Source organism: Oncorhynchus clarkii, chromosome 17, assembly GCF_045791955.1.
Source record: "Oncorhynchus clarkii lewisi isolate Uvic-CL-2024 chromosome 17, UVic_Ocla_1.0, whole genome shotgun sequence".
Classification (NCBI taxonomy): Eukaryota; Metazoa; Chordata; class Actinopteri; order Salmoniformes; family Salmonidae; genus Oncorhynchus; species Oncorhynchus clarkii.
The window spans coordinates 6,764,890-6,786,468 of NC_092163.1; the positions used below are offsets into that span (position 1 = coordinate 6,764,890).

The 21,579-nt window shown below is 42.1% G+C and overlaps 1 protein-coding gene across 1 annotated transcript in view; it reads right to left on the minus strand.

Moving 5' to 3' along the window:
• LOC139370091 (zinc finger protein ZFP2-like) overlaps positions 1 to 13,449 on the minus strand; it is a 34,075-nt gene extending 20,626 nt beyond the window's left edge. The window contains exons 1-3 of the mRNA XM_071109408.1: positions 13,233 to 13,449; positions 12,687 to 12,781; positions 12,374 to 12,551 (exon numbers count right to left, since the gene is read on the minus strand). Coding sequence (XP_070965509.1) covers positions 12,374 to 12,551; positions 12,687 to 12,781; positions 13,233 to 13,449 — 490 coding nt within the window. The remainder of the gene's footprint in view (positions 1 to 12,373; positions 12,552 to 12,686; positions 12,782 to 13,232) is intronic.
• Between the last annotated feature and the right edge of the window lie 8,130 nt (positions 13,450 to 21,579).

Consider the following 21,579-nt stretch of genomic DNA (forward strand, 5'->3'; position numbering starts at 1 on the left):
CACCACACGACCAGGTCTCTGACCTCCTCCCTGTAAGCTTTGTTGTTGTTGTCAGTGATCAGGCCTGATGACACTGTTCAATGATGGCGTTGGAGTCGTGTCTGGCCATGCAGTCATGAGTGAACAGGGAGGACAGGAGGGGGCTGAGCATGCACCCCTGAGGGGCTCCCCGTGATGAGGATCAGCGTGGCAGATGTGATGTTACTTACTCCTACCACCTGGGGATCAAGAAGTCCAGGATCCAGTTGCAGAGGGAGATGTTTAGTCCCAGGTTCCTAAGATTAGAGATTAGCTTTGAGGGCACTATGGTGTTGAAAGCGGAGCTGTAGTCAATGAATAGCATTCTCACTTTTTTTTTTTTTTATCTAGGCAAGTCAGTTAAAGAACAAATTCTTATTTACAATGACAGCCTATGAAAGTGGGTTAACTGCCATGTTCACGGGTAGAAAGACAGATTTTTACCTTGTTAGCTCAGAGATTCCATCTAGCAACTTTACGGTTACTGGCACAATTTTCTAAACACCTGCCGCCTCTACAGTCATGGCCAAAAGTTTTGAGAATGACACAAATATTAATTTCCACAAAGTTTACTGCTTCAGTGTCTTTAGATATTTTTGTCAGATGTTACTATGGAATAGTGAAGTATAATTACAAGCATTTCATAAGTGTCAAAGGCTTTTATTGACAATTACATGAAGTTGATGCAAAGAGTCAATATTTGCAGTGTTGACCCTTCTTTTTCAAGACCTCTGCAATCCACCCTGGCATGCTGTCAATTAATTTCTGGGCCACATGGTGGCAGCCCATTCTTGCATAATCAATGCTTGGAGTTTGTCAGAATTTGTGGGTTTTTGTTTGTCCGCCCGCCTCTTGAGGATTGAACACCAATGCTCAATGGGATTAAGGTCTGGGGAGTTTCCTGACCATGGACCCAAAATATTGATGTTCTGTTCCCCGAGCCACTTAGATATCACTTTTGCCTTATGGTAAGGTGCTCCATCATGCTGGAAAAGCCATTGTTCATCACCAAACTGTTCCTGGATAGTTGGGAGAAGTTGCTCTCGGAGGATGTGTTGGTACCATTCTTTATTCATGGCTGTGTTCTGAGGAATTTTTTTGAGTGAGCCCACACCCTTGGCTGAGATGCAACCCCACACTTGAATGGTCTCAGGATGCTTTACTGTTGGCATGACACAGGGTTGATGGTAGCGCTCACCTTGTCTTCTCCGGACAAGCTTTTTTCCGGATGCCCCAAAGAATCGTAAATGGGATTCATAAGAGAAAATTACTTTACCCCAGTCCTCAGCAGTCCAATCCCTGTACCTTTTGCAAAACATCAGTCTGTCCCTGATGTTTTTCCTGGAGAGAAGGGGCTTCTTTGCTGCCCTTCTTGACAACAGGCCATCCTCCAAAAGTCTTTGCCTCACTGTGCGTGCAGATGCACTCACACCTGCCTGCTGCCCTCACACCTGCCTGCTGCCATTCCTGAGCAAGCTCTGTACTGATGTTGCCCCGATCCCGCAGCTGAATCAACTTTAGGAGCCGGTCCTGGCGCTTGCTGGACTTTCTTGGGCGCCCTGAAGCCTTCTTCACAACAATTGAACCGCTCTCCTTGAAGTTCTTGATGATCCGATAAATGGTTGATTTAGGTGCAATCTTACTGGCAGCAATATCCTTGCCTGTGAAGCCCTTTTTGTGCAAAGCAATGATGACGGCACGTGTTTCCTTGCAGGTAACCATCGTTGACAGAGGAAGAACAATGATTCCAAGCACCACCCTCCTTTTGAAGCTTCCAGTCTGTTATTCTGGAAGAATTTGTTCTTAACTAGTTAAATAAAGGTAAAAAATAAAATACAAAATACAAAATTCGAACTCAATCAGCATGACAGAGTGATCTCCAGCTTTGTCCTCGTCAACACTCACACCTGTGTTAACGAGAGAATCACTGACATGATGTCAGCTGGTCCTTTTGTGGCAGGGCTGAAATGCCGTGGAAACGTTTTGGGGGGGGATTCACTTCATTTGCATGACGAAGAGGGACTTTGCAATTAATTGCAATTCATCTGATCACTCTTCATAAGATTCTGGAGTATCTTCAAATTGCCGTCGTACAAACAGAGGCAGCAGACTTTGTGAATATATATATTTGTATCAATCTCAAAACGTTTGGCCACGACTGTACATAGGTATTCCTTTTGTCCAGATGTGAAAGGGCAGTGTTGAGTGCAATAGAGATTGCATCATTTGTGGATCTGTTGGGGCGGTATGCAAATTAGAGTGGGTCCAGGGTTTCTTGGATAATGGTGGGGTGTGAGCCATGACCAGCCTTTCAAAGCAATTGATGGCTACAGACGTGAGTCTCTGATCTGATGAAACCAAGATTAAACTCTTTGGCCTGAATGCCAAGCGTCAGGTCTGGAGAAAACCTGGCACCATCCCTACGGTGAAGCGTGGTGGTTGCAGCATCATGGTTATCACCATTATTTTTATTTCTACTTTGCACATTCTCCCATTGCAAATCTACCATTCCAGTGTTTTACTTGCTATATTGTATCTACTTTGCCACCATGGCCTTTTTGCCTTTACCTCCCTTATCTCACCTCATTTGCTCACATCGTATATAGACTTGTTTATACTGTATTATTGACTGTATGTTTGTTTTACTCCATGTGTAACTCTGTGTTGTTGTATGTGTCGAACCGCTTTGCTTTATCTTGGCCAGGTCGCAATTGTAAATGAGAACTTGTTCTCAACTTGCCTACCTGGTTAAATAAAGGTGTTCTCAACTTGCCTACCTGGTTAAATAAAGGTGAAATAAAATAAATAAATAAAATGGTGTGGGGATGTTTTTCAGCGGCAGGAACTGGGAGACTAGTCAGGATCGAGGGAAAGATGAACAGAGCAAAGTACAGAGAGATAATTGATGAAAACCTGCTCAAGAGCACTCAGGACCTCAGACTGGGGCAAAGGTTTACCTTCCAACAGGACAACGACCCTAAGCACACAGCGAAGACAACATAGAAGTGGCTTTGGGACAAGTCTCTGAATGTCCTTGAGTGGCCCTGCCAGAATCCGGATTTTAATCCGATCGAACAACTCAGAAGAAATCCTGAAAATAGCTGCGCAGCGACGCTCTCCATCCAACCTGACAGATCTTGAGAGGATCTGCAGAGAAGAATGGGAGAAACTCCACAAATACAGGTGTGCCAAGATTGTAGTGTCATACCCAAGGCGGCTTGAGGCTATAATCACTGCCAAAGGTGCTTCAACAAAGCACTGAGTAAAGGTTCTGAATACTTATTTAAATGTGATATTTCAGTTTTAATTTTAAAATGCATTTGCATACATTTCTAATCCTGTTTTTGCTTAGTCATTATAGGGTGTTGTTGTGCAGATTCATGAGGAAAACCTCCCAATTGAATCCATTTTAGAATATTCCAGTAAATTCAGGAAGTAAACTGAAAATTCCCAATTCTCTTCTATGGTTTTCAATGAGGAACATGTGGAATTTGGTTTACTTTCTGAATTGACTGGAAATGAAATGGATTTGACTCCAACCCTGGTTTTACTACAAATCTGACAACGTCATCATTTAGTCAATCGATGTTATAATGCATAAAGCTCACAGATGTGATTGTTCTCATTCAGAGTAAATTATTCTAATTGAATAAAACAGAATTAAACAAATCAAATGTATTATGTACCTGAATAACTTCAACAACCTGGTTGATTCTCTGGTTGATTCTCTGCTCAACAACACTGACTGTGAATCAATCTGGTTGATTCTCTGGTTGATTCTCTGGTTGATTCTCTGCTCAACAACACTGACTGTGAATCAATCTGGTTGATTCTCTGGTTGATTCTCTGCTCAACAACACTGACTGTGAATCAATCTGGTTGATTCTCTGGTTGATTCTCTGGTTGATTCTCTGGTTGATTATCTGGTTGATTCTCTGGTTGATTCTCTGGTTGATTCTCTGGTTGATTATCTGCTCAACAACACTGACTGTGAATCAATCTGGTTGATTCTCTGGTTGATTCTCTGCTCAACAACACTGACTGTGAATCAATCTAGTTGATTCTCTGGTTGATTCTCTGCTCAACAACACTGACTGTGAATCAATCTGGTTGATTCTCTGCTCAACAACACTGACTGTGAATCAATCTGGTTGTTTCTCTGCTCAACAACACTGATCGCGTCAAACTTTGCTGTGTGTCCAGGCTGTCACTTCTGTCATCAGCTACTAACACCAGTGCTGCACCTTTGTCCTTGTCCCTGGATGACGGCTTCCTGCTCCCTCTTCCATAGTGAGAACACTGATGGCTCAACATGGTTTTCTGAGAGACTGGATGACGGCTGCCTGCTCCCTCTTCCATAGTGGGAACAATGCTAACTCAACATGGGCTTCCTGGTTATGAAAGAAAGTGTGGTGGTCAATGGCAGCCACTCTCATTGTTTGAAGCAGTTGTGGTCTTTGTTGGCATGTATCCAGACCCCAGAATGGTAGTAGAAAGGAGCCTGTTCCCTGCATGCTTCCTCACAATCATTGGCTGGATCGACCACTCACCCACCTGACCACAGGACCAGTATTGCTGTCTGATCTTCATTCCTACAGCCTTCATCACCATCCCTGGAGTCCCTTCACTGTCTGATCTTCATTCCTACAGCCTTCATCACCGTCCCTGGAGTCCCTTCACTGTCTGATCTTCATTCCCACAGCCTTCATCACCGTCCCTGGAGTCCCTTCACTGTCTGATCTTCATTCCTACAGCCTTCATCACCATCCCTGGAGTCCCTTCACTGTCTGATCTTCATTCCTACAGCCTTCATCACCACCCCTGGAGTCTCTGCACCGAGTAAGTGAAGATAGTATAAGAAACCTCTCCCATTCTACTTGTCTATTATCTTTGTTTAGAAATAGTCATTTGTGTGACCTACTGATTTTCCCTACAATTTATTTTAAGGATTTAGAAATATAGAAATGGTAGAAGGAGGAATGTCAGAGTCTGGAATATAAATATATACAGTTGGTTTACAATGTATATGATGGTGTGTCTAGACATTATGGACCGTATATGAATATAAAAGGTGTGTACAGTAGTAGTTATATAGGATGAGCCTTGACTAGAATACAGGGTGGAGTACTGGGTGGTAGACGGCTAGTAACAGTGACTAAGTTCAGGGCAGGATACTGGGCAGAGGCCGGCTAGAGGGGACTATTTGAACATTCATATTGAACAGCTTTACCTATAGAGTAGCACCACCCATCAGACCATTCTCATGTTGATGTCAAAGCTGCAGTGTATTGTTGCTATAGGAGTTTATGATGAATAATCCTATTTATTTCAAGCCCCACTAAGATGTCATCGTACTATTCATTTAAATTCCCTCTGTCAGATATAAATCATCAGAGTGGGAAACCAACTGACATGGAAACAATGGAGCAAATGTATCACTATCAGAGGGGTGTATTATGACATCATATAGAACTACTCAGACATTCCAAATATCACTTGATTATCAGAGGGGTGAATTATGACATCATATAGAACTACTCAGACATTCCAAATCAGGCTTCATCCACATCATGAAGGTGGATATTGATCCAACCATTTCAAAAGTAATGACCGGGCTGATGGAAACAGGATATGCCTGAACAATTTTATAAAAGCCGACAAACTATATGTTAGTTTGTTTGACATGGTGGGGACTTTTTGTGTCAGTAAAAATGTATAAGCGAGAAATGGAGGTGGAAACTCCTTTATGAACAAATATTTATATAACAACCATCACATCTTAGTTAACTTGGAGTCACGTTATGTTGTGTGGTCCTCCCACTATGACTTGGGAACCCATGTAGTTTATTAGGCTACAGATTAAATAAGTTATGAACTTCACAGGGTGGTGAAAGTGCACGTGATGAGCTTGATGCTCCTTTCCAATACATTTTGATGGTCTTATTCTGGTGACAGGTGACATGATGATCGATGCTTGGCTGCCATTTGACAAATAAAATAATATCGCTCTCATCCATAATAATCTCATCATGTAGGTAGCCTACCAACACTGTATCTATGAGCTGCTGGCTACAATGCATGGGGGGGACAAGATAATTTTTGCTATATAATGCAACAGTTTTGTTAAACCATCAGTAGAGTTGAAAATGCGATGGAAACCATTGGGAATTTAACAGCATAAGTTATTTATTTGTCACGCAAAGCCTTTAATCTGCAATAAATCTGTTTGATAGAAACATTTCTGGTGGGAAAATGTATATATTGTTTTATGCAGATTTGAGAATATTCACATGAAAATCTGTCTCAAATGACATGGAAACTTAGCTACTAAGGTGGATATCGATCCAACACCTGCTGCTTATTCAAACCAGCCCACTGGGCACAGACGTCAGTTCAACATCTAGTTTCTATTTACATTTCTTTGAGTCCTCAACTAAAGTGAATTCAACACGAAATTAACACAAAATGTCACCTGTCATTGGATTTAGGTTGCAAGTTGGGTGAAACACTAAATGTTACCTGTCATTGGATATCGGTTGCTGGTTGGGTGAAATACAAAATGTTACCTGTGGAAACAATGTTTATTCAATCAGTGGGAGGCTTGTAAATTCCCCCAGGAAAGTGGAACGAGGAACTCTTCTTTGAGACAATGATAAACAGCAATCCTTGGGAGAGTTGTGGTGGATATTATAAAATAAGGATCTGCTGGAGTCCAAGTCAAACCAAGATTCTTTATTTCTGAGCTCAGAGAGAATAACAGAGTCACAGCGCAGTGTAGACAGTCTGAATTCCTGAAGCATTGAGTGATTAGCAAATATCTTTATAGTTTCCTGTTCCTGGGCGGGACTTTATTCATACAAGGACACAGGTGCAAATTGGTTTGCAACACAGGATGATAGTCCCAAAAACAGGAGCTTATAATAGGACAGTTTCACAAGGTTAGTCACATACTCAGTTATGTGGACACACAAACATTTTCCATTACAGAGTCTGAACATTTTCATTTCATTAAATCATCAGTGGGCTACAATGCAAATGTCAACAATGGAACTAATGCATCACATCCAAATATCACTTGATTATCTGTAGTGCTGGAGGAATGACACACCCAGATAAACGCACAAAGAGTTTAAAAAAGGACCATTTAAACACATGGAATCTGATCTACTCTATATTCAAACTGACAGACTCCATATTCAATTCATGTTTTCTAATAGAAACAAACAACTATATGTTTAAGTATACTTTGTACAATTCACTTTCATCTGGTAAAAACAAGTAAACACATTCTTAGTCAACAATATAAGACAACAGGAGCACTGTGTATGTTCTCTGATTCATTTTAAGTCAATGTGATGTGAAGTATCAATATTACAAGTAATTATTCTCTTTTGTGTGGATTCTCTCATGACGTTGAAGTGACTGTGATGAGTAATATGTTTTCCCACAGTCTGAGTATTTTGTAAGCCTTCTCATGTATTCTTTCAGGCTTCCTAAATGGGCAAACGCTTTGCACACTGGGAGCAGTGGTAAAGCTTCTCCCCTGTGTGCAGTCTCATGTGTTTTAATTTTTAAAATGTTTAATTTTACCTCCCTTTTTCTCCCCAATATCGTGGTATCTAATTGTTAGTAGCTACAATCTTGTCTCATCGCTACAACTCCCGTACGGGCTCGGGAAAGACGAAGGTCAAAGTCATGCGTCCTCCGATACACAACCCAACCAAATCGCAGTGTTAAGCAGTGTTAAGGCTTCTCCCCTGTGTGTATTTTCCCCTGTTGGTTCAGGTGTCCTTTCTGGTTAAAACTCTTTCCAGGACCTCAACTCTTTTCTATTTTTACCAATGACCATACAGTTTTTAAATTCCTCATCAATCCATGGAGCCTTAACAGTTCTAACAGTCAGTTTCTTAACAGGTACATGTTTATCAATACTTGGAAGAAACAATTTAATATGGTAAAAACAGGTAAACACATTGTCAGTGTACAATATAAGACAACGGGAGCACTGTGTGTGTTCTCTGATGAATTTTAAGTCAATGTGATGTGAAATATCAATATACACGCTAAGAGAAGTCATTTCTCTCTCCTGTGTGGATTCTCTAAAGACGTTTAAGTGACTGTTATGAGTAATATGTTTTCTCACAGTCTGGCCTTTTGTCAGCATTCTCCTCTGTGTGCAGTCTCATGTGTTCTCTCAGGCTTCCTAAATGGGCAAAAGCTTTGCACCCTGGGAGGAGTGGAAAGGCTTCTCCCCTGTGTGTATTCTCTCGTGTCGTTTCAGCCCCCCTGACCGGTTGAAACACTTTCCACACTGGGAGCAGTGGTAAGGCTTCTCACCTGTGTGTATTTTCTCATGATGTTTCAGGTTCCCTAAATTGTTAAAACTCTTTCCACACTGGGAGCAGTGATAAGGCTTCTCCCCTGTGTGTATTCTCTCATGTCTTTTCAGCTCCTTTGACCGGATGAAACACTTTCCACACTGGGAGCAGTGGTAAGGCCTCTCCCCTGTGTGTATTCTCTCATGTTGTTTTAGGTTCCCTAAATTGTTAAAACTCTTTCCACACTGGGAGCAGTGGCAAGGCTTCTCCCCTGTGTGTATTCTCTCATGTTGTTTCAGGGTCCCTAAATTGTTAAAACTCTTTCCACACTGGGAGCAGTGGTAAGGCTTCTCCCCTGTGTGTATTCTCTCATGAGCTTTCAGGTGTGCTTTCTGGTTAAAACTCTTTCCACACTGGGAGCAGTGGTAAGTCTTCTCCCCTGTGTGTATTTTCTCATGTTGTTTCACGTCCCATAACCGGTTACAACCCTTTCCACAGTGGGAGCACTGGTGTCGTCTTGCTGGTTTGGACGTCCCTGGCTCTGGTTCCTCTGAGTCTGGTCTTTCTCCTGCCAAAGACAAGTGTTTAAAAAAAATAGGGACCTGAATGAAACCACATGATAAAACAACCTTGCTACGAGAGTAAATCCTAATCAGATCTCTCAATAACCTGAGGCCAGTTTTAACAATCTTAGTGTGATTTTAAAACAAATGTAGAGCTTCCTGGTAATTACTGCTATGTTTACATTACTTATTTTATTCATCCTGTTTTACAAGTCAGAACACAAAAAACAGACAATTCTATGACACTCAAGACACAGACGTTGCTGGATTCCTATCAAGCAGGTGGTTCTAAATACAGTATATCACAAAAGTGAGTACACCCCTCACATTTTTGTAAATATTTGAGTATATCTTTTCATGTGACAACACTGAAGAAATGACACTTTGCAACAATGTAAATTAGTGAGTGTACAGCTTCTTACTTCTACCCCCACCTTTTTTGAAAATTCTGTTAAAAATCGCGCAACTTTTCAGCGTCCTGCTACTCATGCCAGGAATATAGTATATGCATATGATTAGTATGTGTGGATAGAAAACACTCTGAAGTTTATAAAACTGGTTAAATCACGGCTGTGACTATAACAGAGCGTGTGTTTCATTGAAAAACGCAAGAAAAACTGCTCTCTGAAAGCAAAAAATAATTTCCATAAGTCACTTCCACCAGTTGTTAAAAGAGAACAGAATTTAATGGGAATTTGCCTGCACCTCATACAAATTCCGCACGATGGCGCCATTGTACTAATTTTCAATTGAATTAATTGTTGGAAAATACATCTGTCTGACCTCCAGTTTTCCAGTCTTCACCCGGATGCAGTTTAGGGAGAGATCAGATTGCATTGTTTTTGAAGTGAGGACCTATTGAAGAGACATCGCCCTGTAATCATTTTGATAGATTATAAACGTTTACTAATACCTAAAGTTGGATTACAAAAGGATTTCGAAGTGTTTTGTGAAAGTTTATCGTCAACTTTTTTAATTTTAAAAAATTACGCAGCGTTTAAAAACGATGATTTTTTCTGAATGACACAACTTCTATACAAAGCTATTTTGGGTATATATGGACCGATTTAAACGAAAAAAAGACCCAATAGTGATGTTTATGGGGCATATAGGAGTGCCAAGAAAGAAGCTCGTCTAAGGTAATGAATGTTTTATATTTTATTTCTGCGTTTTGGGTAGCGCCGGCTATCGCAAAATCTGTTGTTTACGTGTCGAGCTGGCATTTTGGGGGGTGCATGCTATCAGATAATAGCTTCTGATGCTTTCGCCGAAAAGCATTTTAAAAATCTGACTTGCTGGCTAGGTTCACAACGAGTGTAGCTTTAATTCAATACCCTGCTTGTGAATTTTGATCAAGGTTTGAGTTTTAACGAGTACATTTAGCATTTAGCGTAGCGCATTTGCATTTCCAGGTGCCTACTTGAGACATATGCGTCTCAAGTAGATTCAAGAAGTTAACAGTGTAAATTTGCTGTCCCCTCAAAATAACTTAACACACATTAATGTCTAAACTGCTGGCAACAAAAGTGAGAATGTCCAAATTGGGCCCAAAGTGTCAATATTTTGTGTGGCCACCCACCATCATTTTCTGCATCACTGCCTTAACCCTCTTGGGCATGGAGTTCACCAGAGCTTCACAGGTTGCCACTGGAGTCCTCTTCCACTCCTCCATGACGACATCACGGAGCTGGTGGATGTTGGAGACCTTGCACTCCTCCACCTTCCATTTGAGGATGCCCCACAGATGCTCAATAGGGTTTAGGTCTAGAGACATGTTTGGCCAGTCCATCACCTTTACCCTCAGCTTCTTTAGCAAGGCAGTGGTCGTCTTGGAGGTGTGTTTGGGGTCGTTATCATGTTGTATGTATGTCACAGTACATGTTGGCATTCATGCTTCCCTCAATGAACTGTAGCTCCCCAGTACCGGCAGCACTCATGCAGCCCCAGACCATGACACTCCCACCACCACGCTTGACTGTAGGCAAGACACACTTGTCTTTGTACTCCTCACCTGGTTGCCGCCACACACGCTTGACACCATCTGAACCAAATAAGTTTCTTGGTCTCATCAGACCAGAGGACATGGTTCAGTAATCCATGTCCTTAGTCTGCTTGTCTTCAGCAAACTGTTTGCAGGCTTTCTTGTGCATCATCTTTAGAAGAGGCTTCCTTCTGGCACGACAGCCATGCAGACCAATTTGATGCAGTGTACGGCGTATGGTCGGAGCACTGACAGGCTGACCCACCACCCCTTCAACCTCTGCAGCAATGCTGGCAGCTCATATGTCTATTTCCCAAACACAACCTCTGGATATGACGCTGAGCACGTGCACTCAACTTCTTTGGTCGACCATGGCGAGGCCTGTTCTGAGTGGAACCTGTCCAGTAAAACCGCCGTATGGTCTTGGCCACCGTGCTGCTGCTCAGTTTCAGGGTCTTGGCAATCTTCTTATAGCCCAGGCCATCTTTATGTAGAGCAACAATTATTTTTCTCAGATCCTCAGAGAGACCTCTGCCATGAGGTGCCATGTTGAACTTCCAGTGACCAGTCAGTATGAGGGAGTGTGAGAGCGATGACACCAAATTTAACACACCTGCTCCCCATTCACACCTGAGCCCTTGTAACACTAACGAGTCACATGACACCGGGGAGGGAAAATGGCTAATTGGGCCCATTTTGGACATTTTCACTTAGGGGTGTACTCACTTTTGTTGCCAGCGGTTTAGACATTAATGGCTGTGTGTGGAGTTATTTTGAGGGGACAGCAAATGTACACTGTTATACAAGCTGTACACTCACTACTTTACATTGTAGAAAAGTGTCATTTCTTCAGTGTTGTCACATGAAAAGATATACCTAAATATTTACAAAAATGTGAGGGGTGTACTCACTTTTGTGATATACTGTATATAACTTTCATAGCTGCTTTAAACCCCATTTCTGCAGCATTAGTAAAGATATGATCAAACCATGTTGATGATTTCATTCCTCTACTGTTTGTCACTACCCTGGTAGGTTGATTGATAACCTGAACAAGGTTGCCGGCACTGGTTACAGTTTGAAGCTTTCGTTTGAGTGGGCAGCCTGATCACAGTTTTTCTTCAGTACTAGTTAATTAATGACCAAGTCTTGAGTTTAGTTTGCCTGTTCTACAGTCTTGTAAAGATAGGGGGGTTGACTGGGACAGGCAATGTAACATCCATAATGTTTTAAGGAAAAGTTTTTGTAAAACAAGCATCTTACACCTTGATCATTGAAACTTTCTCTCCGAAGCTAACTTTCATCAAGGTTTTATATGGTCAATTGGTTTCTCGCTTTTCATTGGCAGAATCCTTTCTCAGTGTTATGATATTCATAACATCCATATACCTGTCAACTAACAGAACTCTGCTGGTTATCCTGGTAGCAGATACCAGTCTATCTTCCTGGTAACAGATCTATTGTATTTGTTCAAACTAAACTACAGCACTTACTTTGATGTGTCAAATCTGCTCCTTTCTTCTCTTCTCCTCCTCTCACAGTTCCACTCAGCCCCATTGTTTTCCTGCAGTCATCCAGCTGCACAGACAACCTCTTCATACCCAGCAGTAAGGTGCTACCAGGAGAGGCACGATACAGGGACTCCGGGAGGGAGGAAGGGCTAGCGTTGTCCTGGTAACCATAAAGAGGGGACACGGACGCACATCATTATGGATGCTGATGTCACTGTTGTCATGAAGTGTTTTACAGAAACCCATCCCAGACCCAGAGAGAGCAAACTGTATGCTAGGCCAGACCAAGCTGTACCATCTGATGTTCTGATCTGGAGAGACTCTTCTCTTCCTCGTCAGCATCAGGATGTTGAGGCTCACCAGAGGATCCACCATAGTCATGTCTCTCTCCTGTGTGAACGAGGACATCAAACAGATCGTAAACTTATGACCATCTATTGCAATCATAGAGTTACAAGAGGCATGCATATGTCTAAAATGGCCACTTTCATCATGATTTCCTAAAATATTGTTTGTGATGCAAATGTAAAAGGGTCGTTCCACAAAATGGGTGGCTTTTGCATCCCTTTGTTATTTTAAGTAGAAAATATGCACCAATATAGAATTTTAACAACCTGTTATATTAGATGAGGGGAACTTTAATATAGACCACATGGAAAATTCAATACATCGAATTGAAAAGTCCCTAAAATATATGAACCAATGGCAGATTGACCCTTTAACAATTCCTACAGTACTGAACAACATATTCAAGTGTAGAACTTCAGTAGAATGCCACTTTAAAACCACACATTAGTTCAACAACGGCATAGTTTGTGTCCCTGTTAAAGACAGTACTCACTGGTGTTAATCTCATATTCGGTCTCTTCCTCTTTCACCCCCAAAACGTCTTCCTCCTTCACCTTTATTGAGACAGCATCCTCTTCCTCTCTAAACGGTTCTTTCTCTTCTTTCACTATAACAGCCTCCTCTTCCTCCTTTTTCATTCTGAAAGATTCTTTCTCCATACAGCAGACCCTCTCTTCATTAGCAAGGGAGGAGTAGTTTAGTGAGCTCATGGTCAGGGATGTTATCTAGCTAGCTAGCATTAGCGTCTAGCCTAGTGCTAGGCTCAGTATCAATCTTTAACACGTTTGCAAATTGAACCAGTTGATACGTCAACCGAAACTTGTTGAAAACACTGAGATTAGCTAATGTACATTAACATGGTCTAAAACGTCAATCTTTCAGTTTTTATGTTGTCTAGCAAGCTATCGAGGTGGTTGAAAGAGTTGGCGCCTTGTTGTTCCTGAAGAAGCGTCCGTCCATTCCATTATACGTCACGAAAGAAGAGTCAACTGAAAGACGCTCATCGCCATCTGCTGGCTGGAGTGGGTAACGCAGTTTGGAAACCATAGTTACTACACTTTTTGTATTGGAAAGAACGTCATAATTATTTAACAATAAGTTGATATATTTTCTCTTACGTCTTACAACTAATTATTTCCTGTATACAGACGTAAAAGCGTAATATGAATATGTAGATGATGAATAAATACTTCTATGAATAGGAAGTGTGTTTATACACATTTACTCTGTTAATTTTTCACAATCGTTTTTGTCTAGATGTGACCATACTCTTCCCTTAAAGCCACGCTCTATAAGATACAAATCATCCTGTAAACAACAGAACAAATGCATCACATGCAAATAGCACTTGATTATCTGTAGTGCTTTACACTGGGTAGACAAAACATTAAGAACAGCTGCTCCTTCCATGACTTAGAAAGACTAGGTGAATCCAGGCTAAAGCTATGATCCTTTACTGATGTCACTAGTTAAATCCACTTCAATCCGTGTAGATGAAGGGGGGAGACAGGTTAAACAAGGATTTTTAAGCCTTGAGACATGAGACATGGATTGTGCATGTGTGCCATTTGGAGAGTTAATGGGGAAGACAAAATATTTAAGTTACTTTGCACGGGGTATGGTAGTGGGTGCCAGGCGCACCGGTTTGTGTCAAGAACTGCAACGCTGCTGGGTTTTTCAGCTCAACAGTTTCCCATGTGTACCAAGAGTGGTCCACCACCGTAACAGTGGAGGTCAGTGCCGTTTAAGATGAGGCAGGACGATTTGTTTTTTCATGAGCATGGCCTTAATTCTATTACAGCATATTGGACGACTGTCATTCATATTTCACTCACCCTGTTCAATGTAACAGCAATAGGTTTAGGCTACTACATGATACTCTAATTCTCCCTATACCCATCATGAGGTAGCAACCTAGCCTATGAATGAAAGTTTAGAATGTAGGTTCACACAGGTCGAGAGAACATTTTGCGATAACAGACAGTGACACATAGACAGACAGTGACACATTCAATACTGCCTTGCACACTCTCGCCTGCATCTAGCTGAAATAGAGATGTTACTGGACAAATTCAGGTATGTTTATCCCCGTTTTGATCCATTTAAACGTTTGTCAACAGAATCGGCGGAATGAATACACCCCTGATCATGCATAAACACAGTTCACTTTCATTACAGACACGTTGTATTCCTTCTTGCATCTATGTGCTCTCCTCTTATCACCTTCTCCCTTTGTTTCTGTACTTCAATGCACAACACATCAGCTGTATGTCACCAGGAGAAAAAACCTTTCTAAGCCAAACCATTTCATAACTGCTACACACAGCTTACATTCTGGTCACCACAGTAGCTAAAATAACATCATAGTCAACAGAGCTAATAGAACTAACTCGTTAGTAAACCTGCTACAATCATGCAGTAACGTTACAGTGTACAGTCAGTAAACAGTTTAGCACTTACCTTGGCGGGTCCCAGTGGCAATAAATTAGTAAAACCAAAAGCTTGCCTTGACTTGGAAAAGTTCCAGTGTTGTGTTGGATAGTCATAGCCAGCTAGCTAACATAGCATGCCTCTGTTTGAGCCAAGTGTTTGAGTAGACTAAACTAGATAGCTGCATTTGCTAGCTAAGTAAGTGAAACTGAAAGTGGAAAATAAATGACGAAATATCTCTCTCTCTTCTCCTTCATTTTGGAATAAAATAATTTGTTCAAAACTGTTCAACTATTGTATTTTTCTCTCTTTTAGTCAACTACTCACCACATGTTATGCACTGCAGTGGTAGCTAGCTGTAGCTTATGCTTTCAGTACTAGATACATTATCTGATCCTTTCATTGGTTGGACATCATGTCAGTTCATGCTGCAAGAGCTCTGATGGGTTGGAGGATGTCCTCCGGAAGTTGTCATAATAACAGTGTAAGTCTATGGAAGCCTTGAGAACCATAATCCTCCAAGGTTTTGTATTGAAGTCAATGTACCTAGAGGAGGATGCAAAATAGTATGTTTTAATAAATTATTTGGTGACGTGATTATATTTAGTATAGTTTTATCTAAAAAGGACCACTTTTAAATATTTTAATTTTTCTGAAAATAACTGAGGACGATGGTTCTCCCCTTCCTCCTCTGAGGAGACCCCACTGCACCCAAAGGACACCCAGCCAACTTGACACAATTTTGGGAAGCATTGGAGTCGACATGGGCCAGCATCCCTGTGGAATGCTTTCGACACCTTGTAGAGTCCATGCCCCGACGAATTGAGGCTGTTCTGAGGGGAAAAGGGGAGGGTCCAACTCCATATTAGGAAGGTGTTCCAGATGTTTGGTATAATCAGTGGATACATCTGCAATTTAGCAGACACTTTTATCCAAAGGGATTTGCAGTCATGTGTGCAAACACATTACATATGGGTGTTCCCAGGAATCAAACCCACTACCCTGGTTTAACAAGCACTATACTCCACCAACTGAGCTACAGGACCACAAGGAATGATCAAGGAATGACGCAGATAAACACACACAGCCTGAGTTTCAGAAATATAATTGTATCAAAGACCGTAACATTGAAACTGACATACTTCATATTTAGTTACAATCAAATATTATTTGTCACATGCGCTGAATACAACAGGTGTAGATCTTAACGTGAAATGCTTACTGACAAGCCCTTAACCAACAACGTAGATAAGAAAAATAAGGGTTGAGAAAATATTCCCTAAATAAAAAGTTTTAAAAAGTAGCTCAGTACCGAGGGGTAGTTCAGGCCTGAGGTACCCCTCGGTACTGAGCTTCCTTAGTAATGAGGCAGCCCTCAGTCCAGGTGGGCCCTTTGTTAGGGTTACTAGGCCAAGGTCGGCGGCGAGGGTCGCCACTCAAATGACGCTGGGAAAGCGGACTAAAACTATGGCAGAGTGGCGTCCACGTCCCGCCACAGTGGACAGACGCCCACCCAGACCCTCTCCTATGGGTTTAGGTGTGCAGCCGGGAGTCCGCACCTTTGGGGGGGGGTACTGTCACGCCCTGTCCTTAGTTATCTTTGTTATCTTTATTATTTTGGTTAGGCCAGGGTGTGACATGGGTGATTTATGTGTTTCGTCTTGTCTAGGGGTTTATTAGATTTATGGGGTTGTGTTCATGTTAGGTGTCTAGGTAAGTCTATGGTTGCCTAGATTGGTTCTCAATCAGAGGATATATATAGAGGAGGTACCAGTACAGTGTCAATGTGGAGGCTATATACAGGAGGTACCAGTACAGAGTCAATATACAGGAGGTACCAGTACAGAGTCAATGTGGAGACTATATACAGGAGGTACCAGTACAGAGTCAATGTGGAGGTTATATACAGGAGGTACCAGTACCGAGTCAATGTGGAGGCTATATACAGGAGGTACCAGTACAGAGTCAATGTGGAGGCTATATACAGGAGGTACCAGTACAGAGTCAATATACAGGAGGTACCAGTACAGAGTCAATGTGGAGACTATATACAGGGGGTACCAGTACAGAGTCAATGTGGAGGCTATATACAGGAGGTACCAGTACAGAGTCAATGTGGAGGTTATATACAGGGGGTACCAGTACAGAGTCAATGTGGAGACTATATACAGGGGGTACCAGTACAGAGTCAATGTGGAGACTATATACAGGGGGTACCAGTACAGAGTTAATGTGGAGGCTGTATACAGGAGGTACCAGTACAGAGTCAATGTGGAGACTATATACAGGGGGTACCAGTACAGAGTCAATGTGGAGGCTATATACAGGAGGTACCAGTACCGAGTCAATGTGGAGACTATATACAGGGGGTACCTGTACAGAGTCAATGTGGAGACTATATACAGGGGGTACCAGTACAGTGTCAATGTGGAGGCTATATACAGGGGTTACCAGTACAGAGTCAATGTGGAGGCTATATACAGGAGGTACCAGTACAGAGTTAATGTGGAGGCTATATACATGAGGTACCAGTACAGAGTCAATGTGGAGGCTATATACAGGGGGTACCAGTACAGAGTCAATGTGGAGGCTATATACAGGGGATACCAGTACAGAGTCAATGTGGAGGCTATATACAGGGGATACCAGTACAGAGTCAATGTGGAGACTATATACAGGGGATACCAGTACAGAGTCAATGTGGAGGCTATATACAGGGGATACCAGTACAGAGTCAATGTGGAGACTATATACAGGGGATACCAGTACAGAGTCAATGTGGAGGCTATATACAGGAGATACCAGTACAGAGTCAATGTGGAGACTATATACAGGAGATACCAGTACAGAGTTAATGTGGAGGCTATATACAGGAGATACCAGTACAGAGTCAATGTGGAGACTATATACAGGAGGTACCAGTACAGAGTCAATGTGGAGGCTATATACAGGAGGTACCAGTACAGAGTCAATGTGGAGGCTATAGACAGGGGGTACCAGTACAGAGTTAATGTGGAGGCTATATACAGGGGGTACCAGTACAGAGTTAATGTGGAGCCTATATACAGGAGATACCAGTACAGAGTTAATGTGTAGGCTATATACAGGAGGTACCAGTACATAGTTAATGTGGAGGCTATATACAGGGGGTACCAGTACAGAGTTAATGTGGAGTCTATATACAGGAGGTACCAGTACAGAGTTAATGTGGAGGCTGTATACAGGAGATACCAGTACAGAGTCAATGTGGAGACTATATACAGGGGATACCAGTACAGAGTTAATGTGGAGGCTATATACAGGAGATACCAGTACAGAGTCAATGTGGAGACTATATACAGGAGATACCAGTACAGAGTTAATGTGGAGGCTATATACAGGAGATACCAGTACAGAGTCAATGTGGAGACTATATACAGGAGGTACCAGTACAGAGTCAATGTGGAGGCTATATACAGGAGGTACCAGTACAGAGTCAATGTGGAGGCTATAGACAGGGGGTACTAGTACAGAGTTAATGTGGAGGCTATATACAGGGGGTACCAGTACAGAGTTAATGTGGAGCCTATATACAGGAGATACCAGTACAGAGTTAATGTGTAGGCTATATACAGGAGGTACCAGTACATAGTTAATGTGGAGGCTATATACAGGGGGTACCAGTACAGAGTTAATGTGGAGTCTATATACAGGGGGTACCAGTACAGAGTCAATGTGGAGTCTATATACAGGAGGTACCAGTACAGAGTTATTGTGGAGGCTATATACAGGGGGTACCAGTACAGAGTCAATGTGGAGACTATATACAGGAGGTACCAGTACAGAGTCAATGTGAAGGCTATATACAGGGGGTACCAGTACAGAGTCAATGTGGAGGCTATGTACAGGAGATACCAGTATAGAGTCAACGTGGAGGCTATATATAGGAGGTACCAGTACAGGGTCAATGTGAAGGCTATACACAGGAGGTACCAGTACAGAGTCAATGTGGAGGCTATGTACAGGAGATACCAGTACAGAGTCAATGTGGAGGCTATACACAGGAGGTACCAGTACAGAGTCAATGTGGAGGCTATGTACAGGAGATACCAGTATAGAGTCAACGTGGAGGCTATATACAGGGGGTACCAGTACAGAGTCAATGTGGAGGCTATATACAGGAGGTACCAGTACAGGGTCAATGTGAAGGCTATATACAGGAGGTACCAGTACAGAGTCAATGTGAAGGCTATATACAGGAGGTACCAGTACAGAGTCAATGTGGAGGCTATATACAGGAGGTACCAGTACAGGGTCAATGTGAAGGTTTGCTCGTGTTTCTTGGCCCAAGCAAGTCTCTTCTTCTTTTTGCTGTCCTTGAGTAGTGGTTTCTTTGCAGCAATTCAACCATGAAGGCCTGATTCACACAGTCTCCTCTGAACAGTTGATATTGAGATGTGTCTGTTCATTCAACTCTGTGAAGCATTTATTTGGGCAGCAATTTCTGAGGCTGGTAACTCTAATGAACTTATCCTCTGTAGCAGAAGTAACTCTGGGTCTCAATAAAATGCTAATTAATTACTTAAAAATCATTCAATGTGATTTTCTGGATTTTTGTTTTAGATTCCGTCTCTCATAGTTGAAGCCTGCTATAGACCACCCTCTGCCCCCAGCTGTGCTCTGGACACCATATGTGAACTGATTGCCCCCTATCTATCTTCAGAGCTCGTGCTGCTAGGCGACCTAAACTGGAACATGCTTAACACCCCAGCCACCCTACAATCTAAACTTGATGCCCTCAATCTCACACAAATTATCAATGAACCTACCAGGTACCTCCCCAAAGCCGGAAACACGGGCACCCTCATAGATATCATCCTAACCAACTTGCCCTCTAAATACACCTCTGCTGTTATCAACCAAGATCTCAGCGATCACTGCCTCATTGCCTGCATCCGTAATGGGTCAGCGGTCAAACGACCTCCACTCATCACTGTCCAACGCTCCCTGAAACACTTCAGCGAGCAGGCCTTTCTAATCGACCTGGCCGGGGTATCCTGGAAGGATATTGATCTCATCCCGTCAGTAGAGGATGCCTGGGTATTTTTTTTAAAATGCCTTCCTAACCATCTTAAATAAGCATGCCCCATTCAAGTAATTTAGAACCAGGAACAGATATAGCCCTTGGTTCTCCCCAGACCTGACTGCCCTTAACCAACACAAAAACATCCTATGGCGTTCTGCATTAGCATCGAACAGCCCCCGTGATATGCAGCTGTTCAGGGAAGCGAGAAACCATTATACACAGGCAGTTAGAAAAGCCAAGGTTAGCTTTTTCAAGCAGAAATTTGCTTCCTGCAACACTAACTCAAAAAAGTTCTGGAACACTGTAAAGTCCATGGAGAATAAGAACACCTCCTCCCTGCTGCCCACTGCACTGAAGATAGGAAACACTGTCAACACTGATAAATCCACCATAATTGAGAATTTCAATAAGCATTTTTCTATGGCTGGCCATGCTTTCCACCTGGCTACTCCTACCCCGGTCAACAGCACTGCACCCCCCACAGCAACTCGCCCAAGCCTTCCCCATTTCTCTTTCTCCCAAATCCAGTCAGCTGATGTTCTGACAGAGCGGCAAAATCTGGACCCCTACAAATCAACCCGGGCTAGACAATCTGGACCCTTTCTTTCTAAAATTATCTGCCGAAATTGTTGCCACCCCTATTACTAGCCTGTTCAACCTCTCTTTCGTGTCGTCTGACATTCCCAAAGATTGGAAAGTAGCTGCGGTCATCCCCCTCTTCAAAGGGGGGGACACTCTTGACCCAAACTGCTACAGACCTATATCTATCCTACCTTGCCTTTCTAAGGTCTTCGAAAGCAAAGTCAACCAACAGATTACCGACCATTTCGAATCTCATTTGCTCACATCGTATATAGACTTGTTTATACTGTATTATTGACTGTATGTTTGTTTTACTCCATGTGTAACTCTGTCGTTGTATGTGTCGAACTGCTTTGCTTTATCTTGGCCAGGTCACAATTGTAAATGAGAACTTGTTCTCAACTTGCCTACCTGGTTAAATAAAGGTGTTCTCAACTTGCCTACCTGGTTAAATAAAGGTGAAATAAATAAATTTAAAAAAAAGTGTATCTATGATAAAAAATGACAGACCTCTACATGCTTTGTAAGTAGGAAACACTGCCGATTTTGCAGGCTATCAAATACTTGTTCTCCCCACTGTATAGCCATATTATAAAGTATGAAAAGGCTTGTTCGTTCACATGTCATGAATTCACTATGACATGATATTTGTATACGTTTTTTTAAAAACTTTTATTATGTAATAGATCATATGGGTTGAAAAGTGTTTTATTAGAAAGTATGAAAATCAAATTAAATATTATTTGTCACGTGCCGAATACAA